The following is a 12,833-nucleotide window of genomic DNA, read 5'->3' on the forward strand; positions in this document are numbered from 1 at the left end:
TATGGGCCATGAAGCTCCATTTCCTAGCTCCTGAAAATACGCCTAATTACAGAATGGAAAAAGACCAAGTATAAAAGGACATGATACAAAGATACCTTCCAGATCCACATCTGACCCAAATTCTGGAATATAAATAAAAACCAATATTGTAATTTGTTGCAATCCTCCCTTTCTCCCTTTTTTTCACTACTTCTTTTCCTTGAAACTATATGAAATGGATGATTGTCACTCCATGTTTATTTGAGAAAAGCTGATAAAGACACATGAACAGAGGTGAGTTCCAATGTAAAGGAGGCATTAAGGGCTGAATACACAGGGAGCTGGGAGAGAATGAAGATAAGGAACTGCAGTCAGTACTGGGGCTTCCAGGTCAAGGACGGGGTGGAGGGAGCCATCAGGGAGGACAGGTTCTGCAGGGTCACTAAACCCAGGGCAAACTAAATCCTGAGAAAACACTGTGTTTGTGGAAGAATTCGAGCCAAACAGGAAACGTTTTCACTGTGTGAGGAAGCCTGAAAAGAAGGTTCTTCCTGGAGTGTCAGCATCTCCACTTCAGCTCAGGAGTCCTGCAGAAGACAGAGCAGAGTGTTGTTCCCAGACCCACCTCCACAAGCAGCTTCCTCTCCCCTCTCCCAGGGCCTCGTGTTAAAGCACCACAGTAAGAAAAAGAACATATTCTTTCTTAAGTATCCTGATCTAAAGCTATTTGCAGTGCAGGCCTTTTAGTAAGTGGAGAGAAGAAGCTTCAGTTAACTGCCTGAGCAGAAGTCAGATCCAAAGTCTTTGACATTGTTTCTGTCTTTTCACCTCCACCATCTGTTCCAGGATAATCAACTCTATCTCTAAAGAGGGTCAAAGAGCATTACCTGTTGGCTGAAGTCCAGAGTGTCCTGGGAAAGAAAAGGGAAAACATACATTAACAGAGACACAGGTAAATCTGTCCCCACATACAAGGTCCCAACCCCAGACCCACCTAACACCACAACCCACATTGCATGATGCCAGCGGGATCAGAAAGGGAGAGATGTGGCCTGTGAAGTTTCTGTCACACAAATCTGTTGTGGCTTCATTAGCTTTCATAGCTCTTCCTGATTCGGCCCAGGACCCCAACCCAAGATATCCGTCTTGTTAACTTCTTTCTTATCTCTATAACCCATAACCTCTTATGCTGAAGCACAGTAACCATGGACCCTTGCTGTCTGGATATCTAGGAAATCTGAGGTCACATGGGGAAGGAAAGGCATCCTACAAGGCCACTGGTCCACAGGGAGTTTATGCGATCAAAGCTGTATTTCTCTCCCACAAGGTCTATAGGGAGGCCCAGCTACCAACAGGTGCCTTACCTTTCTGATTCCGGAAGTAGATGAACAGCCCCACCACCAGGAAGAGCAGACCCAGAACAAAGCCCCCGATTCCACTCAGCATCTTGCTCTGTGCAGATTCAGACTGAGCCCCTGAGAGAAGAAGCAGCTTTAGTGATTTTTACCCCAAATCCAACTCCCCTGCTGGAGACTCTGGATTGAGAACTTTGAGAATGAGGAATGAAGCCTGCCCTGGAAGAAATAGAGTAAGTGGCAATTTCTGGGGGGAAAAATTTAAATCCCATTTCATAGATACAAGGTTTAGGTATTGAACTTTTTAAATATCACAACTTTGACAAATCCACTACTTCAATATCTATGGATGAGGAGCTCCTTGAAGTTCAAGTAACTTGTGCAGGGTGACCGAGCTAATAAAAGGCAGAGCCAAGATTGTATTCCCCTCCTGCCCAGAAGGTCCCTATACAATGGAGGATGTGCCAGAAGCACAAAAGGCAAAGCAAAGTCCCCTCCCTGCTGGGTGAGGAACTTATGGGATCAGAAAGCTTCTCACTCCATTCCACGGTGATAGGGCTCGTGCGACTTGGATGCTCCACGTGGCAGGTGTAGACCTCTCCACTCTGAGGAACTGTTTCCAGCATCACCAGGGTCTGGAAGGTCCAGTCTCCATTACGGATCAGGCCTGTGGACACGACCCCAGTCTCCTCCTCCTGGCCGTTCCGGAACCACTTGACCTCAATGTGGCCTGGATAGAAACCATTCACGGAGCAGACCAGGAGGTTGTGGTGCTGCAGGGGCTGCGTCTTCGAGGGAAACACGGTCACTGTCGGCTCAACTAGAAGACAAGTGGTAGCGGGACTAAGTGAGGACGACAGAGTGAGTCTCCCTGGCTGGCTGCCCTCCTGCCTCCGGTCTCTGGTCCCAGGCTGCATCTCGTGCAGGCCTCCCTCAAAGCTGGCCACGTGGCCAAGTACCAGCCAGTATCATGAGTCTTGAATTCAATCCTGACAGTACAGGTCCATTAAGTTTGAGACATGTTGTGGGAATTTGTGGGGTTTATTTTTCATGGTGTGAAGCAGTTACTCCTTTTTGAATTGAAGTGTTTACACATTTTGCAAGGCATACAGTGTATCAGTTAAAAGCATGATTTCTGGAAAGGCTGCCTGGGTTCAAATACAGAGTCTCCTACCTAGTGATTGATCCTGGGAGAAGATGACATTCCTCTGCACTCAGCTTTCTCCTCTATCAAGGGGGATAGTAACACTTACCTCTTAAGGTTCTGTGAGGATTAATGCACCTAAAGTATGTAAAGTGATAATTGGATTTTAGCCTTCAGTATGTTTTAACTACTTATTATCCTTGTTTAATTAGAGAGAAAATATGATTTAAAGCAGTCTGGGTAAATTGGAGAACAGCTTGAGGTTGATAGGGAAATAGACTATAAATCCTGAGAATGTTACAATTACACCTGAGAACACCCCAGAAATTGTTCTCCCCTGGGAAGCAGGAAAGACAGAGGTGATACTCTAGCCTATTTGTTTAATTTCAAAAACAGTGTGAGTCCTGAAAGATCGGGAAAGGAATGAGGAAACTCATTGATTTTAAAAAGTTCTCATAATTGCACTCAGGTGATCAATCCTTCTTCTTTGCGGTATAAAAAATTATTATTGGAATTGTTATCATTTTATAATTGCTTCCCTTTGAAAGCTGACATTTGAGTTCAAGGCACAGTTAATTCCTAGCATGAAAAGTAGTAAGCAGAAGCAAATATAAGCCACAGACTAGAGAAAATGCTGAATCAACTATCAACAAAACATTAATAATCTTATGCATAGAAAACACCTAAAATCACTGAGAAAAATACCAGAATCCCCGAGATAATAGTAGATAATTTTTACATCGGTAACAACAATTAGCCAATAGATATGTAAAAAAAAAATCCAAGGACCTTAAAAGCAAAGAAATATACATTAAAAATAAAAAAGATATAAAATTTCAACCGAGTATTTGCAATATTGGGTAAAAAAAGATCTAACAAAGGGGAACGTGAGGTGAATTGTTACAACTATATAAAGAAATAATATGCAACTCCTTAAATACTTTCATCATTATAAAAACAGTAACATCAATACATTTAGTAACAAAATTATAATTAAGATACCTGGTTTCACAATCATTTCAAGAATGTAAGAATACATACTCTAAGAGAACAAAGAGCGGGAAGTTGAGACCTAAAAGAAGCCCCAGAAATATCAGGAGGGTTTGGGGAGCCTGGGTGGCTCAGTCAGTTAAGGGTCCCACTTGGCTCAGGTCATGATCTGGCAGTTTCTGGGTTCGAATCCCCGGGCAGGCTCTGGGCGACAGCTCAGAACCTGGAGCCTCCTTGGGATTCTGTACCTCCCTCTCTCTCTCTGCTCCTCCCCTGCTTGCACTTTTTCTATCTCACCCTCTGCTCTTCCCCCGTTCCCACTCTGTCTTACTGGATCTCTCTCTCAAAAATTAACATTAAAAAAATAGAAATATCAGAGGGACCTCAGAAGTCCCCCCAAATCTTCAACAATTAGTCTGGCCATTTTCCTCACTGCAGTGGTAGCACATACAGACACAGGCACACGTATTTCAGGGGCTTCAGAAAAAGAAGGGTGAGTGTCAGGGACAGAAGGTGACCGGCCTCCTCACATCTCCCCAATCTCTTAACCCACCCCTCCCCTCCCCTCCCCTCCCCTCCACCTTCACCCCAACCAGGACACCCTCCACTTCCCTCCCCAGGTCTCCAACCACCTGCCCGGTGTGCCCTCCAGCTGGAGCTCCTGAGCCCCCCTCACCTCTGCCTCAGGGGCCACCAAGGATGCCCGATGTCCCCTCCTGTTGCCTCCCCCACACCCACTCTCTCCACACGCACTGCCCCCCCTTCCCACACACTCATTCTCTGTCCGCCTCACATCACAGGGCACCCCTCCCACACTGTCCCCACAGCCACACAAGGACACAGGACACTGTCCCCACAGTCACTCATGGACACAACCACGCCCTCCCCACAGTCACACACGGACTCACCACACTGTCCCCATAGTCACACATGGACGCAATCACACTGTCCCCACGGTCACAACCATATGGTCCTCACTGTCACACAGAGACTCAGCCACACTGTCCCCAGTCACACATGGACACAACCACGCCTTCCCCACAGTCACAAAACATGGTCCCCACAGCCACACAAGGACACAGGACACTGTCCCCACCCCACAGACACAGCACACCCTCCCTGACGTCGCACTCTCGCAGGGATCCCCGTAACGTGCACTTGCTCAACACCCTGTAGGCTCACTGGGACCCAGTCTCTGTCTCACAGTCGCACACGCGCAGCCCTGGCCTCCCCAGGCCCCTGCCCCGCTCACCTCGCCGCTGCACCGTGAAGCTCTCACCAACACCGTAGTTGTGTCTGCAGTACCAGTCCACCGCTGTCCGCGCCTGCTCCATGTAGTCCTTCAGCCCATTCCAGTACTTGGCGTCAGGCCGCCCCAGCTCCGTCACCGCCCGGTACTCCCCTACATCGCTGTCGAAGCGCACATACTCCTCCCCGTTATAGAAGTATCTGTCCAGGAATCGCACCAGCTCCGTCCCGTTGGTGAAATGGCACTCGGTCTTCCCCAGCAACAAGAAATGTGCTGTGGGAACACGGGCAACCCGGTCACCTGTGGGCTCCTGGAGGACACTGACGCCGCCACCCCTCGGGGCTCCACCCGCACCCCCAAACCACCAGCACCCACGGCTCTTCTCTCCTCTGCCAGTGGGGGCGGAGGGAGGCGGGGAGGTGACCCCTCTCCTGGGAGCTTCTCCGGGTCACTGGGTTCCGGGCTCAGATGCGGACCTCCAGGCCTGAGGATTTGCCCCTCACTGCCTCCTCTCGACGGACACCCACCTCCCTCTTCGCCTCCCACAGCCCTTTCCTGGCCTCACACATGTCCCACCTGCGTCCCCCTCCCCCACCCTCACCCAACACTTGGTCTGAGCTGAGCTGGCTCAGGCCCCTGCCGCCCTTGCGAACCCAGAGAAGGGAAACAGACGCGTCCCCTCCACTCTTGGGGCTTAAAATTTATGGAAAGTGATGGAAAAAACCCAGCCAGGCAGGACTTTATTTATGTGGGGTGAGAAATGTCGCAAGACAAGCCTGCAGTTCTAGAGCAGAGGATAACTGGATGATCTGAGTTTCCTTAGGGCGCCAGACAGGTGGTCTCAAGGGGGATGTTTAGGATGTGACAGGAAAGAGTAACTAGATGTGAACTAGAGGGCGTGTGTGTGTTTGATAATTCAGGGAAAGGTAATACAATGTGCAAAATCTTGAAAGAATTGATGAACTTCCTCAACGAAATGGAAAAAGGGAGTTCACTGAAGCACAATGGGACAAAGGAAGGCAAAAGGTTAGACTGGAGAAATCATGTGGAGGTGGCAGTAAAAGCCTTACAGGTGATGTTGGGATTTTGACTTCATACTTCACGTAATGGGAAACTACTGAAGAGTTTTAAGGACATTAAAACCATGACTGCACTACAGTTCCTCAAGTCCTTACCTGGAATTTTCAAACTCCAGAAACCTAGGAAACCAGATCTTTTTACAAGTTTTGATGCCAAACTCTTTTGCCAAATCTAACCTGATGAGGTAAAGGGTCAAACATGTCAGACCTCTTATTGGTCAGTCAGTCACAAGGGCTTCTGGAGTTTCAAAATATAAACACACACACATCATAACATATGTACAAACATGCATATACATACATATATATACATATACATACATGTATGTATATATTTTGATGTTTTATTTTCTGTTTAATTGAACTAAGAAAAATTTTTTATTCAAGTGGAATTGACATGAACATTTTAAAAATAGTTTAAAAATACCTATGCCTTTAAAAATGAGACAAATAAAAGGAGCTTTTGACATTATCAACAGAACAGAATGTAGCATTTCTGCACAAGTTTGATGCAGTGTACAGAAAAATACTTGTGACAGTCACAATTGATGACTCATAAGGCAAGCTGTTGAAAGTTAACAGAGATGCTGATGATCAAGAAATCATGAAATCTTATAAAACATTGCATAAGGCAAAGAATAAAAGATGAAGATCTCGAGCTTGCATTGACTGAGTGGACTCAGCGAGAAAGTGTTCAATCTATGAACTGTTGATCTTATTATTTTTTGTAATAAAATAAGCTAAACTACACCACAAAGACCTGAATTGGAAGGTAAGTGTGTGTATAAAGGGTAAGTCTAGAGGTTTTAGAAGCAGCAGAGTATAAACCAGTGTTTCCAACATCAGTACTCTTGACATTTTGCACGAGATATTTTTTGTGGGAAGACTGTTCTGTACATTGTAGATTGTTTACTAGCATCATTAGCCTCTACCTAGCAGATGTCAGAAAAAAGCCCCAAGTGACTGCCAAAAATGGCTCCAGACATTGCCAAATGTTCCCTGAAGTCCCCATATGAGAACCACTGTTACACCACTTGAAAAATCTGTGGTAAAAAAGCCAATGTTAATTCTATGTCAGCTGAGAATTACACTGAAAACTTTGCCAATATTATATCTGGTAAAAAAAAAAAATCTTTGATACTGAACAAATTTATTTTTCTGGAAAAATGGCTCTTCACTGAGACCAGATTCTGAAAAAAACAATTCATACTGCCTAACAAGAGAGTATCAAAAGTTATTATGAATTCCAACCAAAAGATGATTGCTCTTGGGTGTGCTAATGCTTCAGGCTTACCCAAATCAAAGTGGGCAGACACTGGAAAAAGCCAAAATCCAGGATGCCTGAAAGGGACAAATATTTTACTTGTGCATTAGTTTTCAAAAAAGATAATATGGATAACCAGATACATATTTTATTTGGTTCAAAACCACTTTGTATCAATGGGCTTCGTTCATGAGACGCAAGCTGGACTGGGAGAAACCTGGAAGTTAATTGTCCCTGTATAATTGTTCCACATACTGTACTCCTCAAATTCTTATAAAAATTAAAGCTTTGGCTTCTAATACTCCCCCTGCCCCACCACCAAGTATGACATCTATGTTGCAATCTTTGAACAAGGAATTTTCTCATCCCATGAAGATCAAGTATAAAAAGTTTTTAAACTCTGTTCTTGATGCAGTTTACAGAGGCCTATGAATCCACATCTTCTGAAATAAGTTAATGGCTAGTGTTATGACAAAGCTAATATTTAATAAACCAACCTGAAAAACTGCCTAGCAAGACTTTGGGCTACATCCGAGTTTGCAAATGAACTACCAATTGAAGACATCGAAAACTGTCATGTGATGAATGAGAAAATATTATATGACACTTCAATGTATGTAAAAGTTTATCCAAATAAGTCCAAGGAATAAGGTGTACACTTGAGATGAGCACCAGGTAGCGTATAGAAGTGTCGAATCACTACACTGTGCATCTGAAACTAACATTACACTGTATGCTAACCAAATGGAAGGTAAATAATAACTTTAAATAATAACTTGCCTAAAAGTATACCTATAATCATAAACAATCAAACAAACAAATAAGTCAAAGGTGCTGATCCGAAAATACTGAGCACTGATGATGGGGTCACACGGGGCATTCCCTGAGTGATGGAAACATGGTAGTGGTGACTGAGAGCACTCCCCAACTTGCTCCCTACACTCCAGCTTCTCCAGCCTTCCTTCTGTCCCTTGCACTCAGCAAACATCTTCCCCCACTTGACCTTTATCCTATTTTCTCCCCCTACAACTCTTGTCCTGTACATCCTTCATTTGGCTGGCTTCTGTCACCAGGCATATCTCAACTCAATGTCACTTCCTCAGGGAGAGCTCCCTACACACTTGAACTGAAGTCAGGCGTATCCAATTCTGTCTGTTTCACAACCAGGTGTATTATTTTTCAGCGTACTTATTGTTGTCACAATTTTTGTTGTTATTGTTAAATGTTTATCGGGCTTTCTCCTCTGTCATTACATAAAATCCATGATGGTAATGATCTTTAGCCTATTCAAATAGAATTCACTGAGCCCAGAACAGAGCCTAGTACATCATAGCTGCTCAGAGAAATGTCTGTGATACAATGGATGAACACAGGGCTCCGAGAATCAGTCATTGTGAGGATCCTGGAAAACAAGAAGGGGCTCAGGTCCAACATTCTTTTACTCTGATGATATATTATATCCCCTCCACTTCCCGTGAGAAATTCACACAAACTACCTCCTTCTCCATCTACTGTTGGAAAAAATATCACAGGTAAGGAAAAGGTGATTTTAAGAAAAATCTCATTAAGTTTCAGCTCATCCCGTAGATCTGTGATAGTGCTGAGGTCTCTGCATACACGGGGGATTCACAGTAATGGTGACAACATGGCTCGGGAAAGAATAGGAACTGGAAGTGGAAACAACCCAACATGGCTATTAAGGAAAAACAGAAAACATGAGGAATAAACCTATGCCATCTGGGGACATCACCTCAGTGAGCCAATATATTCCCTTGACTTGCATTTTGGCTTTCAGTCCTACGAAATGTAAACACCTTCATGCTCTCTGTACTCTGCTCAGGGTAGATAGTTGGAACCATATGAAATTCCTGATGTTGACTATTTTTGGCTTACAAAGCCATAATTGCATATAATTTATCCTATACTAGTTGAATCCCTTCCTGTGGGCTCAGGCCACAGAACAGAAAGATGCAGGAGAAACGGACACCATAAAAAGGTTCAACATAGATTCATAATGAAAAATTAACTTGTGCCATGTTCTCAGAAGATATCTTAAGTTCTTTAAGACTCCAAAGAACATCCCATACGTGCTTCTCATCTAAAATGTCATTTCAAGTACTAAGGATCTCTGCTGTACCTCCAGGGTGAGAAATAGAGATAAAACTAGCCCCAACTTTGGTCAGAGAACCTTCAGTCCAGGGATAAAGGCCTTGTACACTTTGAGGTGCAGGAGAAAGGAAAGGAGATAATGGGAGAGAACCCTTGATACAGCCTCGCATATTACAGAGAGGCACCAACATAACTAATCCTGTGAAGACATAATACAGGGTCTTCTAGGAGACACCTTTCTAATTCCTTTTGACTCTCTGTCCAATTTTCTGAGAAACTTTCTTATTTTCTAGCATAACTCAACATTATAAAGGGAACTGCTTGATGGGAATTAATTTGAAATCATTATTTCTGAGTCTTCTCAAGACCCTGAGGGAATTAAACTCAAACCTGGAGAGTTTTGACTGGGGAAGAGTTGAGAAGAAATGGCCTCTATATGTGGAGGCCCCTTACACAGCTCTTATAGAGAGGGCAAGCATTCGGCCCCCTTTTGTTTTGGATAGAATTGGGGATCTATATGACAAAGGTGGGCCATCATTAAAGAAAATGTCACAATTTTCTAAGGCACATGGCGTGGACACAGTGGCAAAACTGATTTCTTTCTTTCCCCCCACTCCACAATAGCTCACCACCCAAGGAGTGCACTTACGTGGGGTGTCCCTGGCCCAAGCCAGGGGAGGGCTCAGCACCATCAATATCAACATCAGAGCTGTCATCCAGGAGCCTCCCAGGAAACACAGGCACACCATGCTGGAGAACAGAGAGGACAGGGGACAAGGGAACAGGCAAGTCTCAGTGAGAACTAAGACCCTCCTTTAGGCACCTCCCAAATAATACCAACCAAGGAATTTGTTTCTCTGCTCCTGGATTGGGTAATCTAGGTTTGAGAACCAATCAGCATCACAGATATACTGCATCATCAGTTGCCGGTCAGAGATTCAGTATTAAGAGCCTCTTCTGAAACTCTGACTTCCTTCATTGAAAGGATTATTTTAATCTAGTACTTGAAAGGTTTCATCCAATGTATGTAAAACATTTGATTGGGCCCCTATTTTAAGCCAGCTCTATGCAGGGCAGTTATGTAAACAAAAGTTTGAGTCTTTTAGGAGTATTCATGTCTCTCCAGTGAAGACAGAGTTGTTTGAAGTATGTCTGAGTGATTTTAGGAGCTGAGGGAGTGGAGGGACGATGATTGCAAATGAAGAAACCTTTTATCTGGACCTTATTGCACCCATCAGTAGTGTAGATTTGGAGAAATTACTTAACCTTCACCCTGAAATGAAGGCACAGCAGTCTTTCTGCTACTTGGATAATGGAAAGTGGTGTGATTCTCTGGACAGCTCAAGCAAGGAGCAGCATCTCCTGGTAACTGATGACATGACAGAATTACACCTGTTGATTGGAGAGTATAATCTCTACCTCCTTATGGGTAGAAAGGTCTCTGATAAACTAAAGGAAATGGGAATTTACTCACAACTTAACCTGAGTGAAAATGCTTTCAAGTTTGTCTGCTGATGCTGTCATTGAGTTGGAGTCACTTCCAGAATTTGCATAGAAAAAGGGGCTTAGAGAACATGATCTGTAAGGAATGAAGGGTCTTGAAAGTTCCTTTGTATAGCATTTAACCTAACCAAGTGATAAGGCCACTTTCCAAATCAAAGTATGCAGGGGGCTGAAAGATCAATAAAGGATTCAAACTCAACCTCTAACATAACAGCTCTGCTTAGAAAAACTTTAATATTTTATGTGGAAAATGTGTTCAATCCATACTCCTGGATCACACTCTGATTTCCTCATTTTACTGGGATTTTTTTCCCTTTATTATGTTCCCTGCTCTTATTATTATATTCCCTTCTCCTGCTTTATCTTAAGGACAGAATAAGAAGCTGGTGCTAATGGATACATTATAGAGTGTCCAGGAAAGAGAACACAATGGAAATACTATGAATCACATCCTTTGATGTCAACATGTAGTTTTAAATATATATATTTCTACCTTTAGATAATTATTATGTATTATATTAATATAAATGTAATATCTCAGATTCAGAATGGACTTTAAAGGACAACTATCTATCTAAAGTTCTGCATTAACTCCCAGTCTACCACAGTCTGATCAGCAGTCCTTGTTTATGGACTAGTGACAGAGAACAAACCACGTTGCAAGAAAAATGACTAATATTTACTGAGCAAATTTTGGGCATTTTACTTTGCACCCAGAATTATACAAGAGCTTTTTATACACCATATTTATATTTAATCCTCACATCATCTCAGTGATTTGCGTACCCTTTGCATCCCTACAGATGCAGAGAATAAAATGATGGGTGTATGTTAAATAAGTTTGGCAAGGACACAAGCGGTAAATGGCGCACTCCAGATTGAGCCGAGCTATATGCGAGTCCAGACTCAGAAGGCCAGCCATTGCATCACACCACCTCACCACCTCCCATTCAATTTCTGAAGAGAATAGTGTCCATTTTGTTAACACTATTGTTATTAGTTTAATTCATGGTTTATCCATAACAATGCAACTACTCCTTTTAATGAATGACAGCATTTTACATAAATTACCGCGTAGTAATTCTAGTTCCTCCAAAAGTTCTTTCATCACCATTGTTACTTTCCTCTGGAAATGACAACATTTGCATTTATCTTCCATAATGACACCCACAGCTCCTGCCTAAGTATCCTTTCTATCAAAGACAATAGTGGCCTCCAAATTCTTAAATCCAATCTATCGTTCTCAATCATTATTTCAGATTTCTCAGAATAATTTATTGCAAATTTGAACATGTCAGAAAAGGATAGAAATTTTATCTCACATACCTTGGAAAAATGTATTTCTATTAATGTGGAAACTTAAAAATATCCTGTAGAAGTTGAGTAGAAGTCATTATTGTCCCTGGATTTCAGAAGAAACTGTGTTCCTAGACCCCAGAGATAATTCAGTAATATTGAAAGTTGTATAATTGCAACCAGAAGAATGCCATATTTAATTTCAAAAATGAAAGCCATAATTTATTCAGAATTAAATAGTTATAACAGTGATAATCTAAGAGAGCTAAGCTTAAATTCACCTTAGAATTCACCTTAGATTATAGGATAAAAGGAATGGCAAAGAAAAGTAATTCTATATCAAGAACATATTGAAATATTAAACATACTGAAATGTCAAAGACAACACTATCAAAACTTATCTATATAAAATTGACAATTTACATATCATATACATTTAGTTTTGAAAAGAATAGGCCAGCAACGATGAGCTAAATTCTATAGTTGTATACATTTGTGAGTAACAAAATGTGCTGCTTTAAATATAACGTATTTCACACTTTTCTTCAATATTAATTCAGTATTAGGAAAGTTCAGGTGAAACACTATAGCAAATTTTACCAAGCCATCAATCCTGCAGGTGTGTAGGCTGAAATTCTTCACCTAACACAAAAGAAGCAGTCCTAGTCAACTTCTGCTGTGTATCAAGTAAGAAGTGTCAAGTAAGACCTTGTTTCCTGAGGAAAAGAGAGTTAAATTGGTTTCTAACAGTGCTTATCAGTACAGAAGTTCTACCATCTCTGCTCTTGATACATGAAATCATAGGTTTGTTTTCATTGGAAATAAAACACCATTGGGAACAAACAAGTGACATCAAAAGCACAGA

The 12,833-nt window shown here is 42.5% G+C and overlaps 1 protein-coding gene across 1 annotated transcript; it reads right to left on the reverse strand.

Annotated features, from left to right (window-relative positions):
- Positions 1–219: 219 nt before the first annotated feature.
- LOC102961248 (DLA class II histocompatibility antigen, DR-1 beta chain) lies at positions 220–9,991 on the reverse strand. The gene is made up of 6 exons (XM_007093264.2): positions 9,819–9,991; positions 4,721–4,990; positions 1,873–2,154; positions 1,344–1,454; positions 867–890; positions 220–566 (listed from the first exon to the last, which is right to left on the reverse strand). The coding sequence occupies exons 1-6, from the start codon at positions 9,916–9,918 to the stop codon at positions 553–555; spliced, it is 801 nt and encodes a 266-aa protein (XP_007093326.1). The 5' UTR covers positions 9,919–9,991; the 3' UTR covers positions 220–552.
- Positions 9,992–12,833: the final 2,842 nt, after the last annotated feature.

Source organism: Panthera tigris, chromosome B2, assembly GCF_018350195.1.
Source record: "Panthera tigris isolate Pti1 chromosome B2, P.tigris_Pti1_mat1.1, whole genome shotgun sequence".
Lineage (NCBI taxonomy): Eukaryota > Metazoa > Chordata > Mammalia > Carnivora > Felidae > Panthera > Panthera tigris.